Source organism: Hemiscyllium ocellatum, chromosome 34 (assembly GCF_020745735.1).
Source record: "Hemiscyllium ocellatum isolate sHemOce1 chromosome 34, sHemOce1.pat.X.cur, whole genome shotgun sequence".
Taxonomy (NCBI): Eukaryota; Metazoa; Chordata; class Chondrichthyes; order Orectolobiformes; family Hemiscylliidae; genus Hemiscyllium; species Hemiscyllium ocellatum.
In genome coordinates, this window is record NC_083434.1 from 40,735,318 (window position 1) to 40,756,326 (window position 21,009).

The window sequence follows — 21,009 nt, forward strand, 5'->3', positions numbered from 1 at the left end:
TTTTGCTTCTGAACTCTTTTCAGTATCACTAGTGTAAAGTGCTATTTCCTTATGACAGCGAGGCTATGCAACATATTATGAATTTGCAATTGTTTTTCCCAGTATTGTATGCCTTCTCGAGGAGACAAGCTGTGCACATTGGACATTCAGAAGAGTTAGTCATGCTGTCAGTAGACAACCTTTGTTGCCTAGCCACACTTGGATAGGTCATGTAGCAGGTGCCATAGTGGACTAATACAGAATGAAGATATCATGACTGTTACCAGGGTATGGGATGTTCAGTGTGTTTCCTCCTGCAAGACAGGGAATTCTGCAAGCCACATACTAATTTTGCCTGTTTGTCTCACGAAGAGAAACCTAAGTGTAGTTTGTTTTCATTGAATGGAGAGATCCAGTGACTTCGCTTATCTCCCAGCAGATGGCAAATGACAAGTTATTTCACATATCTGTAGCTCTATTGCAGAAGGAGACAGATTCATAGAAATTCATTGCCACAGTCACTGACAATGCAGTCCTTGCCCTGTACTGATACATGTGCATCAGGTAGCCGATTTCAGTAAGGATATCCAGTACATGCCTTCCTGAGATTCAGGTTGGAGAATTGTTTCCAAACATTCAAAACAGTTATTTCCTTCAATTCTTCCCCCCTTTCCACTTCCTCCTTCCTTTCTAGCAGCTTGTTCTGCTCTGTGAGTCCTCTGCTCATTCTCTAACTGACAGTGCATTCAAGCAGAATGCTTACACCCAATACGTTTGCTTAGAAGCCTTGATGTTTCAGCACTTGACAAAAACATTCTCTAGAGGTTTCTGCAATCATTACGGCCTAGAAATTCCTAAATCAAAGCAACAAAATAATAACTAGCAACTGATCTAGAATCAATTACGTCTTTGAATGACACTGGTGGAATTATCTTTATGCTGCAAAACAAGTATCAGGATGGTGTATTAGTTTGGAGCTCAACATACCAGCTGACAACTGCTGGTATCAAAATATTTACCAGAGTCATCACAAAATTTCCAGAAATGCATAATATTCCCAATTTGACTGTCTTTTAGACCCAAGCTGACAGAAAGCACAGACCTGGTTTCTGTACACCACAAGAATTAATATTTATTCTAAACAGTAACAAACAATAATAGGGGACTACCTACAGATTAACAATTATAAACCACCAACACGTAACTATCAGTTAAAACTCGAACACACTTATAAAATGCCTCTATTACACGCGCACACACACATACCAACAACAAAAAAGGTATTTATGGATGAAAAGGCAGTTTGAGGAGTTTGCTGATCAAAACTCTGCTTCACCTTCCTTCTTCTGGTACTTTGTCAAGTTTGTAGAATGCACAAGGTGGCAGGTTCATACATATAAAGGTCTCTGACTTATTATTTAGAAGTCATAGCTTACAATAACTGGTAGTGAAATAAACGGGCTATTTTTCAGCTTAAGATGCTTTTGAACATAGCGCAGACAGCCCCTTCCCTTTCAGCCATCGAATGGCTTTTTCCCAGCACATTAACACACCCAATCTGTTTAGCTCCCTGGACGGCAATCATAGTTGGTGGTACATAAGAGGCCATTATCATCACATCAACCATTTCACAGCCCCATCAACTCCTTGTTATTGACTAAATCTCCATTCGTAAACAGTTGCCCGGTTCCAGACAGTTTGGAATTCGCTGCTGGAACAAAGAAAAAAAGAAAACAGCAATGTAAACAGCTGACTTACGAGTGAATCCCTTTCCTCATTCGTTTCAACTGTGCCTGTTTACTGGTTTTCTCACCTAAGCAAAGCAGAAAAGATTGTGTCTATCCATAAGCAAGGACCAAAGTTAGATTTAGACCCAATAACCATTGATAATTGTGTCAAGCTTGTGGAAGTAAGCAGCTACTGCAATGCCTTAACTGCAACACATCAACAAGTTGCCAATTTAGCTGGAGCTAAGAAAATGATACAAATTCAAACACAAAATTATCACATACAAAGCATTTCTGGCATTTGATGAATGAGGTGAACCTACTTTATGTCCAACTTCATCCCCAACACTGCAGTAGCATTCTACCATATATTTACACAGAACAAAAGTCTGAAAGATTTATTTAAGTTAACAGGAGAACCGATCAGCTGGTGTGTTATATTAAGTATTTCAGTGTTAAACCAGAAACATTTACAAGCAAATCATTTATACAATAAGTCCAGGCTAAACACTGCCCCATTTAATTTAATTTTCCCTTTACATCAAGGGACGATAAGACACCCATTCAACATTGTCAGTTTCACTTTAATGCCATTTGGCATAAATGTCTGCTTTTATGGTCTGCATACGCACATGACACATTCACAATATTTCCACCCCCACCCACAGGCTCTTAAGACCATAAGACATAGGAGTGGAAGTAAGGCCATTCGGCCCATCAAGTCCACTCCACCATTCGATCATGGCTGCTGGGCATTTCAACTCCACTTACCCGCATTCTCCCCGTAGCCCTTAATTCCTTGTGACATCAAGAATTTATCAATCTCTGCCTTGAAGACATTTAGCGTCCCGGCCTCCACTGCACTCTGCGGCAATGAATTCCACAGGCCCACCACACTCTGGCTGAAGAAATGTCTCCGCATTTCTGCTCTGAATTTACCCCCTCTAATTCTAAGGCGGTGTCCACGGGTCCTAGTCTCCTCGCCTAATGGAAACAATTTCCTAGTGTCCACCCATTCCAAGCCATGTATTACCTTGTAAGTTTCTATTACATCTCCCCTTAATCTTCTAAACTCCAATGAATACAATCCCAGGATCCTCAGCCGTTCCTCGTATGTTAGACCTACCATTCCAGGATCATCTGTGTGAATCTCCGCTGGACATGTTCCAGTGCCGGTATGTCCTTCCTGAGGTGTGGGGACCAAAACTGGGCAGTTCTCCAAATGGGGCCTAACCAGAGCTTTATAAAATCTCAGTAGCACAATGGTGCTTTTATATTCCAACCCTCTTGAGATAAATGACAAATGAGTGCTTATAGAGTCATACAGCACAGAAACAGACCCTTCAGTCAAACTCGCTCATGCTGACCAAGATTTCCAGATGAGTCCAGTTTGCCTGAGTTTGGCCCATATCTCTAAACCTTTCCTATTCATGAACGTTCTGAATTTTCAGGCTCTGCCCTTTAACCATGCACTCCTCCTCAGTGAGTTAGAACAGAATTGATGCTCCATAAGACATAAGTGTTGAAATTAGGTCATTCTGCCCATCAAGTCTGTTCTGCCATTTAATCATGGCTGATAAGTTTCTCAACCCTATTCTCCCGCTTTCTCCCTGTAACCCTTGATCCCGTGACAATGAAAAACCCATCTATCTGTTTTAAATATACTTTACTGACCTGACCTCCACAGCCTCCTGTAGCAATGAATTCCATAAATTCACCATTCACTGGCTGAAGAAGTTTCTCCTTTTTTCCTTTTAAGACTGTGCCCTCGGGTCATCGTCTCGCCTACTAAAGGAAAATCTTCCCAACATCCATTCTGTCATCTAATGACAGAAATCGACCAGTGCCAGCAGCAGTTGAAGTCCAAGTAGTAAATGCATTAATCAATTTCTACCATTAGATAGGGCCTAGTTAAAGTACTGTACAGTAGCTGAACACAATTTTAACATTTTATAATTATTGTATATTGCATTACTTTTATACTGAGTGTCACATTTTATTTTTTAATGTGAATGCATAGTGTTGAACATGTACCATATACTACACCATCTGTACTTTGGGTGTTTTTGGGCAAGAAAGTCCAAAAGATCTGAACTCCGGTTTTAACATCGATTCCGATGGAAACCTGTCATTCACTTGAGGTTGTTTCACTTAAAGGCAAGATTTTAAGTGAAGGTACCCCATACTGCTACTGCTTGAAAAAGGTTCTCTCAATTAGCACTGCCACTTACACTTGCACAGCCAGTGTTGCTCAAATCATATATTAAGCCATGGGAGAACTCTGATAATCATGAACACATCAACACAAGTTCTCACTCATAGTTGCTTAGGATAAGGTGTGAAATACTTCTCATCAAAAATGATACCTTTGTTCTGCAACAATGGAACCCCATAATTAAAAATAAATTATCTAGAAGTAAAGTTGCAAGATTTGAATACTTTATTAGAAATATGTTTTTGCCAAACATTTAACAGACGATCTTCAAAAAGAGAGAGATGACATCCTGGTATATGAAAATACTGAAAAGCCTTTCAACCCCTCAAAATTCTTTCATCATTTAACTGACAGTCTAACATTTACCAACCAAAACTCCATATATCTTGATGCCCCTACCTAATAAAAGTCTTGGTCCCAAAAACTTTGATTATTCCAGCACAAATAGACTTAACAGGGAAAATGATATTACTCACTTGGCACTGTTGTGGAGAAGTTAGTGTGTCATTTTCTACCTAAATAGCCTGGCTCTAATTTTAGATTCATGTCTCCCTGTTCTTGATTCTGCACCATGCTCCAGAAGAAGTTGTTTCTTTGTATTTACTCCTAAATACAGAGGAACCTCGACTGTCCAGCATTCGATCATCCGAATTTTGGATTATCCGAACAAGACCGCAAGGTCCCAATTTTTCGGTAAACTATGTTATCCAGCATTCAATTAACTGAACGAAATACTCCCTGCCCATGTCCTTCAGATAATCAAGGTTCCTCTGTACTTTTAAAACTTGATGAGCCCACATCCCCATACTTAAAGTAATACAGTCAGAGCCATACAGCATGCAAACAGACCCATTGGTCCAACACATCCATGCCGACCAAATATCCCAAACTAAACTAGTCCCAGTCTGTATGTGATGCGGTCTCAAGAAACTATTAACCTTCACGCTACCATTAACTGCGCAAGTCCTGTCCTGCTTTGTCTTACCAAAACACACCATCTCGCATTTATCTAAATTAAACTCCATCTCCCACTTGTTAGTCCACTGGCCCATCTGATCAAGATCTTTTCATACCCTTAGATAACCTGCTTCTCTGTTCACTATACCATCAATTTGATGTCACCTGCAAACTTACTAACCATACCTCCTATATTCTCATCTGAATCATTGACATAAATGACAAACAAGTGGACCCAGAACCAATCCTTGAGACACACTGCTGGTCACAGGCCGCCAGTCGGAATAAAAGCCCCAACCACCATCCTCTGGCTTCTACCACCTAGCCAATTTTATTACCAATTGGCGTTCTCTCCTTCCCATGTGATCTCACCTTACTAACAAGGCTACCAAGCAGTACCTTATAGAAGCGTAACTCAAGTCCATATGGACAGCATCTACTGCTCTGTCTTCATCTACCTTGGTAAACTCTTCAAAAAGTCAATCAAGTTTGTGAGACACGATCTACCTTGCACAAAGCCATACCGACGATCCCTAAACAATCCTTGCTTTTCCAAATGCACGTGATTCCTATCTCTCAGGATCCCCTCAAACAATTTACCGACCACTGACATCAGCTCAACAGTCTATAGTTCCCTGGCTTTTCTTTGTATCATTGTTAAACAATGGCACACCATGAGCTACTCTCCAGTCTGCCGGTACTTGACTCCCAAAATGCATCATTACACACTTCCAGAATTAAACTCCACCTGCATCGTTTTGCCTACCTGAAGAGCCTCTCTAGATCTTCCTGTAGCCAAAAGCTTCCGCCTCTTTATTCACCTTATCACTCATTTTCATGGCATATATTTATAATACTCAGCGAACTCAATATTTGCAGCTGTAACAAAAAGGCCTCAATTCCAGTAACATTAAGAAAATAATTCTCAAATGTTGACAGAAAAAAATGAAATATGAAAAGACAAAGGCTTTTTCTCCCCTCGGAGGTATGCAGTTACAAAAGTTTTTGCAAACGTTCTCGTTTTAAAGTTTCAGCCTCGCTCATCACTGGTATCATTGCTACTCAACTCTCAATCTTCCCTGCTCAAATTACTCCAGTCTTCTTTGTGTCCAGGTCATAGCATCAAGGTAACCTTACTTTATGGTACCAATGATACCTTGTTTGACTGTGGTAAGCGGTCAAATTTAATCCTGCACCTTCTTTGCATCATATGCAATGAACAATCCCATCTTTAAGTGCCTCACTCTCTGGTCCACATCTAAGACATCATCTTTTTGTCATTTGATCTCAACCTATTCAAGCATGGTCAGCCAATTTGTCTCCTTCAATAGGTCTCAATCACTTCTGGCTGCTTCAATCTCAATACATACTTATGAATAAATGTGCATAAATAAAATCAATGGAGTAGTAATCCAATCAAGGTCTGAGCCATTGATCAAAAATAGAGTTCAAATCACAGCACAGCAATTGAACAATTGAACTTTTTAAAAGAAAAAAAACGATACTTTCAGTAGAATGGCCCATTAAGTTGTTCAGATTGCTGTAAACACTCAATGTGGTTGACTCCTCACTGACAACTGAAGGAAATTAACAAGACAAGACAAGCAGGTTTGTGGAACTGCCACACACAGCAATCCAAAAAAAGCAATCCTACCATCTGCTTCTGAGGGTAACCCATGGGTAACATGCCAGTAATACCTAGATTCCAAGAATGAATATTAAAGATAGCTGTATCTCAAAATGTGTTTACAAGCAAGTGCATTATATGCAGCTTAAGTATGACATAAATCACATGTTGCAGTTCCAGTCTTTTGCTGATACTACTCAATAGAAAATTACAGTAATTAAAATCAGAAAGCTGAAATTTTACATGAAATTACTTACATGAGAAAGAAAATGAAATAAGATGAACGCCTACTTATTGGAACAGGATATGGATTTAACATTGCACCAGAAATTGTCCGGTTTGCAAGTTCACTTCCAGTTTACTTAATGCACTGAAATTCCACAAACTTGCTCCTTGTAAATCATCTTCAAACAATCTAATTGTAAGTATACAGCTTGTGTATTTTTATATCATCTTAAACTGATTTAGTTAAAAATTTAACTAACAACTCAAACTTTTCTGGTAGTCATGAGCTGAACATCCTTAAACAGTTCATATTTAAGGGTAAACCCAAGCAATGATAGACAGAATGAGAATTAGTGAAAAGGAATTTAAACAAATCTTTTCAAAGGTGAGAAAGAGTAGGTAAATAGAAGAGCTTGATAAGAGAATTCCAGAGTGTAAGAACGAGATGGCTGAAAGGTTTGCCACTGATGATACAAATAAAATCAGGGACACAGAGCTAAAGGTGGTTCAACAGGTGGGGACACTGTGGCTGCAAAAAGATTAACATAGGCACTGAGACGAGGTAAGAGTGGGACCATATGTGTAATAAGAACTAGATCATGGAACTGTGTGGAGTTTGGTTTGCAAGGCAGTCAAAAGAATACTCAAAAACTCAAGCGACAAATGCATTAAAAAAAAGGCTGATGGAGTGAGATATAAATAGACTTGGGTAATATAAAATAAATTATTGTTATTTTTAAGTTCCAACCTGCTTTGGCCAGAGGAACATACATTCTTTCTATCATGTTCAATCCTTATAATTGCACAGAAATATGAACAGAAAATGGCAGACAAAAACATATCAAATTATTAGTGAGTTTTGAGAAGGTTTGTAGCTCAGGTTGAGGTTCTGGGTGTAAATGTGCTCTCTGAGCTGGAAGGTTTGTTTTCAGACGTTTTATCTCTTTAACTAGTGGTGGCACAGTGGTTAGCACTGCTGTCTCACAGCGTCTGAGACCCAGGTTCATTTCCCGACTCAGGCGACTGACTGTGTGGAGTTTGCACGTTCTCCCCGTGTCTGCGTGGGTTTCCTCCGGGTGCTCCGGTTTCCTCCCACAGTCCAAAGATGTGCGGGTCAGGTGAATTGGCCATGCTAAATTGCCCGTAGTGTTAGGTAAGAGGTAACTGTAGGGGTATGGGTGGGTTGCGCTTCGGCGGGTCGGTGTGGACTTGTTGGGCCGAAGGGCCTGTTTCCACACTGTAAGTAATCTGATCTAGGTAACATCAGTGAGCCTCTGGTGAAGCAATAGTGGTATAGCTTGCTTTTTATTTGAGTTTAGGTTTCTTTGGGTTGGTGACATCATTTCCTGCGGTGGTGTCATGTCCTGCAGTGGTGTCATGTCCTGCGGTGGTGTCATGTCCTGCAGTGGTGTCATGTCCTGCAGTGGTGTCATGTCCTGCAGTGGTGTCATGTCCTGCAGTGGTGTCATGTCCTGCAGTGGTGTCATGTCCTGCAGTGGTGTCATGTCCTGCAGTGGTGTCATGTCCTGCAGTGGTGTCATGTCCTGCAGTGGTGTCATGTCCTGCAGTGGTGTCATGTCCTGCAGTGGTGTCATGTCCTGCAGTGGTGTCATGTCCTGCAGTGGTGTCATGTCCTGCAGTGGTGTCATGTCCTGCAGTGGTGTCATGTCCTGTTGTTTTTCTCAGTGGGTGTGGTAAATGGGATCCAAGTCAATGTGCTTGTTGACAGAGTTCCGGCTGGAACGCCATGCTTCTAGCAATTCTCGTGCATGTCTCAGTATGGCTTGTCCTAATATGGATGCATTGTCCCAGTCGAACTGTGTCCTTCCTCATGTGTATGTAAAGATATTAGTGACAGTGGGTCATGGCTAGTTGATGTTCATGTATCCTGGTGGCTAATCTTTTGCCTTTTTGCCCAATGTATTATTTGTTACAGTTCTCACAAACAAAGCTGCATTAGAACATTATTTCAACAAACCACCAGATGAACTACAAAGAGCAGAGGAAAATCATTTATACAGTTATTCAAAAGGAATGGATACCCAATGAACACAGTCCATCGATTTCTCAGCAACAAACCCAAACAAGCAGACAAAACAAGTCCAGAAACCATAGCCAATCTCCCCTACATCAAAGACATCTCAGAAATGACTACCAGACTTCTCAGACCTCTTGGCATCATGGTAGCCAAGAACCCACCAACACACTAAAACAGCAGCTAATGAACTTGAAAGACCCTATACAGACAATAAGCAAAACTAATGTCATTTACAAAATACCTTGCAAGAACTGTAACAAACACTGCATTGGACAAACATGCAGAAAACTTGCAACCGGAACACATGAACATCAATTAGCCACAAAAAGACTTGACCCACGCTCACTAGTATCTTTACATACAGATGAGGAAGGACATGACTTTAACTGGGACAACGCATCTATCCTAGGACTAACCAAACAGAGACACACACAAGAATTCCAAGAAGCATAGCATTCCAACTGGAACTCTATCAAAAAATACATTGATTTGGAGATGCCGGTGTTGGACTGGGGTGTACAAAGTTAAAAATCACACAACACCAGGTTATAGTCCAACAGGTTTAATAGGAAGCACATTGACAACAAACACATTGACTTGAATCCCATTTACCACCCCCTCAGATAGAGAACAGGAAATGCCATCTCCACAGGAAATGCCATCACCAACCCAAGAAAACCTAAATACAAATAAACAGCAGGCCATACCACCAGTGTTTCACCGGAGGCTCACTGATGATGTTAACGAGTATGGTAATAAACATCTGAAAACAAACCTTCCAGCACAGCACGCAAACTTACATCCATATCAGATTATTTTCTACATCCTGAGAATTTAACAGTGGAAGAATGTAGGATTTCAATGCACTCCAACATATATTCAGCTAATCTAACAGTTCTGGATAATTTGTTTGAAATGAGGTAACTGAAGAAACTGGCATCTTTCCATTCAAGTGCAACAGTGATCAATAATTATGACCCATTTTTCCGTAGATCCAACACTCGTCCCATAAGGTGGCAATTGTTAAGGACCTTTCATCAAGGTTAATAGAATAAAAACATTCTGATCATGGCAGCCCAAAACAGCACAATGCACTATTTCAATATGCTGACAGGGATATGCTTGCATCTGGTCTACTTTCAAACAGATTATCAAGTGAATCACAAAATTGAAACTATTCAGTCATGAATGATGGTAAATAATTTAATGAATGCACTGCTTTGATTCTGCATCAAAATTATTATGACAGACTGTGAACATGGTCACTACAAGTTTCCTCAACACAACAGCATCCCAGCAGCAAGCAGGTCTAGTTACCATGCTCTATAGTTTAACATACATTTTCCAACATAAAATGATAAATATTGAACATGATAAAAGTGTATATCAATAAACATTATATCAGTCATAATGAGTGGAACAGAAAATTCAAGTAAAACAGATAAAAATGCACACATAGCACTTTTTCACAGCCTGGCTTTTCACAGCCAGCCTCTTAACCCCAATATTATTCTACTGAATCTAGATTGCATTCACTCCAAAGTCAATTTTTCCTTTCTGCCCTATCCACAGCCCAAACTGAACACACTATTTCAGAAACGGCATGACTCAAACATGACCAATATGGGAAATGAACTTTATATTCCATGTTCAACAGAAATAATACTAATTCTTCCAATTTTACAGCAGATACCTATTATAGCTTGATTTTTAATCGCAAAACCACAAATATTTCAATACATAAGTCTAACAATTTCTTTTCAGAAATAAAGGTTGACCTACCGTAATAAAGTTAAAGTATACAGGAAAGCAGAAACACTACTGGTGTTTCCCATCAGGCTCTGGGTAGGAAAATGAACTGCTGCTTAAATTATTGAGGATTCATAATTGCAAAAGATCAGAGAATTGAGGGATCAACAAATCTAGTATTAAAGACAACAAACCAAAATCCATAAAGAATATGCATTTACTTTTGAAATTTTCATCACGTTTCAAGGAAAAAGGTGAAACAAACTGCACATTGAGCATTAGCAACAAAATTTTACTTCAGTAAGCCAGTATAATACCTCAAACAAACGGAGATCAGCAGGGACTTTATCACCAACACTTAAACACACTGTATCTCCCGGAACCAGCTCTCGGGCAAGCAAGTGCTCCATCTTTCCTTCCCGTATACTAGAGCAAAAAAAAACACAAGCCAAACAAAAGGCAACACTATTAGGACCGATTCATTATATTTATCACACTTGTGTTTGAGTGGACATTTGTGTTCTCAAACAGAGAAATATTAGTGCTGGGAATGGAATATTACCTTTATCCCGGTACTCAGCATTAGCATCAAAACATTCCCGTGTCACGCACAGCAGGATTTAGATTAAGAACAAAACGTACTTCAATGTTGTACCAAAATTGAGCTGTTGAGACATTTCATAGGAAGCCCCATTCTTGTGATCTGTAATTGGATTCAAGCCAATTCAAGGGTAGTATTGGATTGGATTGAGATGAAGGATGCCTATAGTTAACTAAAGACAGCATTTTCATCTCATTATTTTGAGCTATGTCCCAGAGATTAAAAAAATGTTATGCTACATCCTAGAAACATAAAGGATATTATCAAACCTATTATGGTACCCAGTTTCCAAACTTATGTTACTTTAATGCATTAACAACTTTATGAAAATATATACAATGGTAACCAGCGAGAAGTTGATGCGTTCTCTAAGATACAGAGAAGTTACAATCTGAAATGGAAAATGCTCAAATTTGTTAGCAGGTCTGGCAGCATCTGTGGAAAGAGAAACAGAGTTAACACTCAAGATTTTCTAGTTGATAATATTTTATCACTGCTGTCAAAAAGATAATTAACCTGAAAATTAACTCAATTCTCTCTCCACAGGTGCCATCAGACTTGTGGAGTGGTTGGAGCATTTTTTTTTTGTTTTGATGCTTTTGCTATCATTTACTGAAGGGTAAATATGTAAACAGATGTACCAGCAAAATCACTGGTTACTAATCAGAGTGCAGGACCTCACTGGTTTTGTTTTTCCTCTTCATAGCCTAGATTTTGAGGTAAATTGTAGTCGCTGCCCAGCTCAGGAGATTAAGTACATCAGTTTCGAGAAGCAATTGAACTTGGCACCATTTGGCTCATGTAACCCGATTATACGAGTTTATTCAGCTACACATTTATTTGTGTTAAAAGCTTAGTTCAAGAACAAAAACAAGAAATGGTGCATGGCTGATTTTTAGACTCAGATAGTAGTGTTCCACAGGGATCACAGTGGGACCACTGCTTTTTCCATGTATGTATCTTAAACATTGGAATGCAGTGGAAATTTTCAAAGACTGCTGATGATGCCAATCTCAGAATTGAAGCAAACAGCGAAGACGACACTGACTGTGACACAATGAAGAAAGGCTAACTGCATGATTCACTGGGCCCCTTGCGGAGATATTTATATCGTCAACAGTTACAGGTGAGGTGCCAGAAGGAGGTTGGTTGGCATGGTACCACAATTTAAGAAAGGTGGTAAGGAAAAGCCAGGGAACTATAGACCAGTGAGCCTGACATCTGTGGTGAGCAAGTTGTTGAAGGGAATCCTGAAGGACAATATGTACATGTGTTTGGAAAGGCAAGGACTGATTAGGGATAGTCAACATGACTTTATGCATGGGAAATCATGTCTCAAACTTGATTGAGTTTTTTAAAGAAGTAACAAAGAGGATTGATGAGGGTGGAGCAGTGGACATGATCTATATGGACTTCAGTAAGGCAATCGACAAGGTTCCCCATGGGAAACTGGTTAGCAAGGTTAGATGTCAAGGAATACAGGAAGAACATGCCATTTGCATACACAACTGGCTCAAAATGTAGAAGACGGGGTGGTGATGAATGGTTGTTTTTCAGACTAGAGGCCTGTGACCAGTGGAGCGCCACAAGAATCGGTGCTGGGTCCGATCATTTTCATCATTTAAATAAATGATTTGGATGTGAACATAGGAGACATAGTTAGTATATATGTAGGTGACACCAAATTGGAAGTGTAGTGGACAGAAGAGAAGATTACCTCAGATTACAACATGATCTTGATCAGATGGGCCAATGGGCTAACGAATGACAGATGGGGTTTAATTTAGATAAATGTGAGGTACTGCATTTTGGGAAAGCAAATCCTTCCACAGTCCAAAGATGTGCAGGTTAGGTGGATTGGCCATGCTAAATTGCCCATAGTCAGGGGTAAATCATGGGTAGGGGAATGGGTCTGTGTGGGTTACTCTTTGGAGGGCAGTGTGGACTTGTTAGGCCAAAGGGCCTGCTTCCATACTGTAGAGAATTTAATCAAAAAAAAAGATAAATGGACAGAGATTTAGAGTTTTGCATAAGAGATGAAGAGGACATGAAGAACTCTTTTACACAGCAAAAGACAATGATCGAGAACGTGCTGCTACATGGGTGCTGGAAAAGAGATGATCAGACTGATCTTGAATGCTGTCATACATGCTGAGTGCTTTTACCCTTTTGGTTTTGATGTTTGTTCTATCATTTTCTGAAATGTAAGGTCACAAGTGCAGAGGCAAGCAAAGTCACTGGTTGGCCATCAGAATTCAGGACCTCATTGACTTTTTTTTCCCCTTCTTTTAAAGCTTGGAGGTTCTCAGGTCAATTGTCGTTGCCAACCCAGAAAGAGACTGGCACAATTGTCCTGACTTTGGAAAGAAATTGGATGGGTACCTAAGAAAATAAACTTGCAGGATAATAAGAACTGAGTGGATCTGACTGGAATGCACCACCAAGAGGCAGCATGGATCTGATGGGTTGAATGGTCACCTTATATACCAGAATGACTATCAGCCAACAAATGCTTAGCTTGTCAGGAATTTCCTGCTGGTTGTTACAGATTACACGAGATAGCACCTTGATCTTCACTGCAAGTTCACGTGACAAGAATAAAACTGGAAGCAAAGGTCAATAAATAGTCTCCCATTTGTAACTAGCTCACTTCTGATGCTCTATGTCTCACCACAAATTAACCTATTTATGTTCGCCTTGAAGGAGGAAAAAAAAATAGGATTTTGTTTAAAAATAAAAATCATACCAGTGGCATTCTGGGGGAACCAATTTGCTCAATTCTTCAAGAGATTTTTCAGATCGATATTCCTGTATGAGATGAGCAATAATAAAGTAATGCTATCATACATGAAATATACAAAATAGTTAAAATATAAAGATGTGCACAAAATGATAATTGTATAATTTATATAACACAGCACAATTCTAACTCAATGACCTGCCCCTTTTCATCTTCACATTGTTAACTTTAAAGGTTCACCAGCAACTTAACAATAAGCATTTCACTCTTAAAAGTCTTGCACATTTGCTGCCAACTTCATTTTTTAAAAATTTCCAGAAAGGCAGAGGAAAACCTCCCTGATCAGGGACTTTCACTCTTTGGATCCTATTTTTAAGGTGTCAAAATTGGCTTAGTGATAAAGCTGGCGGTACGAAGTCAAATGTTGCAAGGTTAAAGCATCTCACGCCACTTCTTTATGAGCATAAAATTACCCTATTACTTGATCTAATTTCATTATGCTGCTCATAGACCTCAACAACTAAATAAAAAGTATGCATTGATCATTATAGCAATCCTAACAATTAGATTAGATTACTTACAGTGTGGAAGGCCCTTCGGCCCAACAAGTCCACACCGACACTCCAAAGATCAACCCTCCCAGAACCATTCCCCTACATTTACCCCTTCACCTAATACTAGGGGCAATTTAGCATGGCCAATTCACCTAACCTGCACATTTTTGGACTGTGGGAGGAAACCGGAGCACCCAGAGGAAACCCACGCAGACACAGGTAGAATGTGCAAACTCCACACAGACAGTTGCCTGAGACAGGAATTGAACCCAGGTCTCGGCGGTGAGGCAGCAGTGCTAACCAATGTATCACCGTGCCGCCCACAATTTAATGGCATGTTTGTGACCAGAGAGGTAGACAGATTTACAGTAAATTTCCCGGGGTTTCACCACCAATCATCTTTCTGATTGACTGACTGTCTAAATAGAAACAATGTGGATGTATGCCATCTTTGGATCTCAGTTGTTACTGCAATAATACTCACACTGACAGATTTATATTATGTTGTCATCACTGTAGGTTCCAAAAGTTATTGAGAAGTCCTTTAACCAGTGCAGTGTTGTACTTAAGCCAAGCTAAACCAAGCAGCCTCCAGCAATTAATTTGGCTGAATACCCACCAAAACATAGCAAGTGATTTTCGTTAAACTGGATTCATTTAGTTGTCAAGCTATTAAAACAATATGATAAAGAACTAAAAGAAAGAAAGTTCATTTCCTATTTTGTGCCATTGTCAACCAATTTGACATTAATGATTTAATGCACCACATAGGCAGACAAAAAGGAACAGAGATCCACGTGTCATAAAGTCAGAGGTGTACAGCAAGGTAACAGACCTTTCGGTTCACCTCGTCCATGCCAACTAAATATCCTAAGTTAATCTAGTGCCATTTGCCACTTAACCCTTCCCATTATTACACTCTTGCTGATGCTTTTTAAATGCTGTATTGTACCAGCCTCCACCACTTCCTCTGGCAGCACATTCCATACACACACCACCCTCTGTGAAAAAGTTGTGCTTTTGGTCCCTTTTATATCTTTTCCCTCTCTCCCCAAACCTATGCCCTCGAGTTCTGGACTCCTCCACACTAGGGAAAAGACTCTGTCTATTTATCCTATCGATGTCCCTCATGATTTTATAAACCTCTATAAGGTCACCCCTCAGTCTCAGACGCTCCAGGAAAACAGCCCCAGCCTTTTTAGCCTCTTCCTATAACTCCATCCCTGGCAACATCCTTTTAAATCTTTTCTGAACCCTTTCAGGTTTCACAACATCTCTCCTATAGGAGGAGACCAGAATTACACGTGATATTCCAAATGTGGCCTAACCAATATCATTTACAGCCATAACATGACCTATGACCTCCCAACTCCTCTGACCAATAAAGAAAAGTATATCAAATGCCTTTTTTAACTATCCTATCTATCATCGACTACTTTCAAGGAACTATGAACCTGCACTCCAAGGTCTCTTTTTATTCAGCAACACGCCCCAAGACCTTACCATTAAGTGCACAAGTCAAGCTCTGATTTGCTTTTCCAAAATGCAGCACCTCGCATTTATCTAAATTAAACTCCTTCTGCCACTCCTTAGCCCACTGGCCTATCTGATCAAGATCCCATTGTACTTTGAGGTAACTTTCTTCACTGTCCACTACACCTCCAATTTTGGTATCATCTACAAACTTACCAACTATATCTATGTTCCTATCCAAATCATTCATATGTATGACGAAAAGAAGCGGACCGAGCACCGATCCTTGTAGCACACCACTGGTCACAGGCCATGTCTTTTGTGTGTTTGTTCATTTGTAGATAAGCTGAAACCACTTGGAATTTTATGATATTTTACTTGAAACCTGAATTAATTTCAGGTGGTTGCAATTATTTTCTGCCAAGTCAATCCAAACATATTTAAAATCATGTTTCGAATTCAATGTAGAAACTGCAATTTTAGTTACATTTACTTAGAATATTTACGAATCAGTGTTGCTGAGACAAATCATGTCTTGCTTAATCATGTATTTAATGTTACACTAAACAATATCTTTAATTCACTGATATGAATTGTTTTCAGCATGAGAGAGAGAGAGAGAGAAAGAAAAAGAGAGAGGGTACGAGAGAGAGAGTGCGAGGCACTGACCCATAACAATCAGAGATTTATCCTTCCTCAAAATATTGGAAACGGGACAAAATACCTCCCACATTTTCGGTTTACAGCACAAGTTTATCATCTCTGGAAAACTACTGAAACAATTTTCTGGATGATCGTACAGGAAAATAATTTACCAAAAGGGGTTCAGCAATCAGCAGGTCAATTTCTGGCAGCAGTTATTAATGAAAATAGATTAGAGAAGCTGAGCTTCCTCCTGGGGAGAAGCAGAGACAGAGACACACTGCATTTTTACTTCTGTAGTCTTGAGTAAAGTATCCACTCATTTTTGTCTGGTTTTGAAGGGCCTACACTAAAAGAAATCACTTTGTCGCAATCCAATTCACACCCTGAGCATGGGCATATCACAAAATTTAGTCATTGTCATTGAAGCCTGCACCAGTACAATGGGTGAAAAAAACAGTTGCATTTGAAGCTGAGCACCTGTAAAACAAAATTGCTGAAAACCTTACTCTTGCCTGGAAAGTGTTCAATACAAAAAGAGGGAAAGTAAACCATTCCCAAAAACTGACATCCTTTGTTTAATGAACAGGAAAATTCTAAAACAGTCATATTAAGGAAAGTGAAAGTACAAAATCAATTGTCAAAATCTAATTTTGAGTAGTTCATGAAATTATGACCAAATACATTCTTGAGCATTTATTATTGTTATCGTCACTGAAGGAGATATAGCCAAAGTCCAAAATTACCTTACGCACAAAGTGGCTCTGACAAAGCAATTCATTGTGAACAATGAAACAAATTGGTAGTCAAGCTGCAAGAGTACTCAGTATATTCCATAAAATGTCAAGTTACATCTGAATTAGCTATACCAATATTTAAACTTCTGAGCCTTAATTGGCTGAGGAAGAAAATACTCTTTGAAGCTTCCAGCATAAGTGAGACATCAACGATAAAAGGAAATAGTACAGCATTTAACAAAGAAAGAACCTTCAATTACATAATGCCTTTCAGAGACATCACTCAGCAGTTTTCAGTGTTATAGAGATGCAGCAACAAATTTGCTTTGTGTAAACCCTCACAATCCATAAACAATAACATTTAGAAAATCTTTGACAGCTGCATTGGTTGAGATGCCAGGTCAGTTGAGGAACTCTTCTGAATGGTGCCATTGAACCTTTTACAGACAGTGACAGCACTGTTCTGGCTGAGTGTCTCATTTGATGTGCAGCACTTCCAACTGTTCAGTGTTCCCTCACTGAGGTGTCAACTAAGATTAGATATGTTTTTGAATCTTTCAATATGGTTTGAACTCATGACCTTGTGACTCAAAGGCAAGAGTAATATCACTGAGCCAAAACTGACAATTCTGTAATACAAAGGAAAAACTGAGAAATATCTAACAAAATTCAAATTATTTTTTAAAAAGTCATGGGAAGAAAGAAGAATAATAGTGAAGAAGAAATAAGTAAACAGAAAATTAAATAAAGTGGTACATCTCCTGCCACCACACTGAGCAGAAGCCACCACCACTGATATCATTGACATGTACCTGGAGCTGGAAGCTGACTTTATCCATATCTACATCTGCAGTGCCACTGATGCCCAAGGAATTTGCACCACCTCACTCCTCTCTCAGCTCCACTTGAGGCCACAGTTCTCACTTTACTTGACATCCTTCATACTCGCTCCTGCTTGCTGCCCGACTTGGGACCACATTCACCAGCCCACTCCCTGGTCACCCTTCTGCTGACCTGTGACTGACTCCACCCACCCACCCTCCCAAGACTCTCTCACTCCAGGGATGGTCAACAGCAAGGAAACACAGCAGTGGATAGAAGGGAAGCAGTGGGGGGTCAGCAGCGAACAGACAAGGGTTTGTCATGGAACAGTGAACAAAAGACAATTTCAGGATTTACATTGAAACATCTGGAAAACACATTCTACTGTTCCTGTTCTTTGATGCAGGCACATCACAGCAGTGTTACTGGCAATGACATCAATTGGTACTGTAACTACATGAATTAGGTGTACCTTGCAATTATACTGGCAATAAAAGCAGATTTAAATAAAACTAAGAGTTAAGAGTTTTAAGAGTTTATTTTAGCAGTAAAGTTCATTATAGTAGTAAAGCTATTTCTGAGGAGTTTTACTACTACAGTAAATTAAATATTAGTTCAAATTTCATGAAATGTCAAAGTAGTTCTTTACTGTGGTAGATTAGCATTACCTGGAAGATTTAAATACATAACAGACAAGTTAAAAACACAACTTTACAACTTTGGTCTTGTTTCTAAAGAGCATAAAAAGGTACTAACCTGTACAAAGGCAACTGTGACAACAATAAGTATAGCCTAGCAGAGGGGAAAACAAAAAAGTGATCGATCTGCATCAAAAAATGTAATTCAAAGATTGACACTGAGGCTATTAATTTACAGTAGCATTTCTATGACCCTCAAGACAACTAATTTAACTAACATGAACTTACAAAGCAAAGCAAAACTGTAACCTTATCAAAATCCAACTAATAAGCTCTGTATGTTGATAACATTTAAAAATGCTTGTAATCATATGCTCTAAACATAAAGGAGGCTGGCAGCAGGGAAGTGCCTTTCAAGAATTGGCAAATACCTGACATGTAGTGAAAGCATTCAAAACAGAAGTGCACTCGACATTTGTTTCTTTCACTGAAGTTGTTGACATGGTGTAAATATCTGCTGATCTTGGCAAATGGATGACAAATTGGGAAACAGCTTCCATACATGAGAAATTGAGGACTCATGTTAATTAGCGGTGCTTTAACCATAACAACCTCAATAAGTGCTTCATTACTGTCCCAAAAGAACTGAAGATTCCCCAATCTCTTTAATGCCTATCCAGAAAAGTCAGAAGTGACCAGGGTGACAGTGGGATCCAAGCTAAAGTAAATTTCTGGAACTTCCATACTCCCAGAACTGATTCTTCCAAAAGAGTGGAAAACTCTGTCTTTTATTTCTTTCTGCACTCAATTTGACTCTAACCCAATTTACTTCTCAGTCATTTCCAGACTGCTAGCTCCCAATGTTGACTAAGATTACAAATTCTTTTATCAATTCATCATCACCCTCGGCAGGTTATGCCAGAAATTATTTTTCAGCTGAAGTGAATAGGAAGTCGTCCAATTAACAATGCAGAAAACGGAATGCCCTGTTCGAGCAAGAGTTGGCCTTGTATGTTTCTACACTAAGTGTAAATATTTTGATTTAGTTTGACTGAATTATTGAATCTAGTCTTTTAAAAAATATTTTTAGAAATAATATAAATAACTTCCATATCTTACCACTGTGATGCTGACTGCATCATCAAGCTGGTGCATTAGAACACTGATAACAGCTGAAGCCAGTAGAAGCATAATCAAGGGATTTTTGAACTGCAAAAAATTGTAAAAATGTTTAATAACTTATTCTTAATAGAGGCTAGATCAGTTATTTTACAATTAACCTAGATTTCTAATTATGAAGCACCCCTTTCTAACACATAAATCACAGCTGCATCATCAGGAACTACCAATCCCATAAAATAGAAGATTGTTGCTGTAGTTGAGAGTGAACACCTTAAATTCTCTGCTAATACAGGTCATGAGCCTGGACACACAGCTTTCTAAAACAGATAGCTATATGGAAACAGAACCTCATGACTTTTGTACAAGTACTTCTTCAATTTCAACAGTCAGAGTTATAAACCTTAATGCATATCAATAAAGTGCCTGATTCTGCAGAAGGTAAATAAGTATTATGCAAATAAACGCAAATTTGTATAGTTGAATCAGTAAAACATCTTTGTACAATGACAAAAATGAATGCAATGCTATCCAATTTTGCATGGTGTAACAAACCAAAATAATCCTAGTGTCCTACCCTACAGCTTTGCTGCAGAATAATAACTGCTGAAAATGTGTTGCTGGTTAAAGCACAGCAGGTCAGGCAGCATCCAAGGAACAGGGAATTCGACGTTTCCGGCAAAAGCCCTTCATCAGGATGATTCCTGATGAAGGGCTTTTGCCGGAAACGTCGAATTCCCTGTTCCTTGGATGCTGCCTGACCTGCTGTGCTTTAACCAGCAACACATTTTCAGCTCTGATCTCCAGCATCTGCAGACCTCACTTTTTACTGCAGAATAATAACTTCCTGCAGTTTTCTGTCTTCACTACTTTTTCTATGCCTGATAGCCCGTGCAGTATCCTACTTTCATGTGTCAGACTGCTCTTTTTTGGTGTATGACATTTTTCTTTATTATCAGCTATTCTATCAGTAAGACTGAGGGAAGAAAGATTCTAACACAATAGAAATGAAGTATGTGTCAATTTTGGAGTTAAGTCCTGCACAAAGCTGTCCTGTGAAATTAAGCTGTTTAAAGTGATTTTTAATACAAAGCACATTACTGAAATTTACACACACAACCTAATGCCTTGATTTCAAACCACACGAAGGAATTGTAAACTACAGA

At 39.2% G+C, this 21,009-nt stretch overlaps 1 protein-coding gene across 2 annotated transcripts in view; it reads right to left on the bottom strand.

Annotated features, from left to right (window-relative positions):
- Nucleotides 1-21,009, bottom strand: part of atp2c1 (ATPase secretory pathway Ca2+ transporting 1) — a 134,594-nt gene that overhangs the window by 53,403 nt on the left and 60,182 nt on the right. For both annotated transcript variants that reach the window (XM_060850072.1, XM_060850071.1), the window contains exons 4-7: nucleotides 19,844-19,933; nucleotides 18,843-18,878; nucleotides 13,865-13,926; nucleotides 10,835-10,943 (exon numbers count right to left, since the gene is read on the bottom strand). In XM_060850072.1, the coding sequence (XP_060706055.1) occupies nucleotides 10,835-10,943; nucleotides 13,865-13,926; nucleotides 18,843-18,878; nucleotides 19,844-19,933 (297 nt within the window). The remainder of the gene's footprint in view (nucleotides 1-10,834; nucleotides 10,944-13,864; nucleotides 13,927-18,842; nucleotides 18,879-19,843; nucleotides 19,934-21,009) is intronic.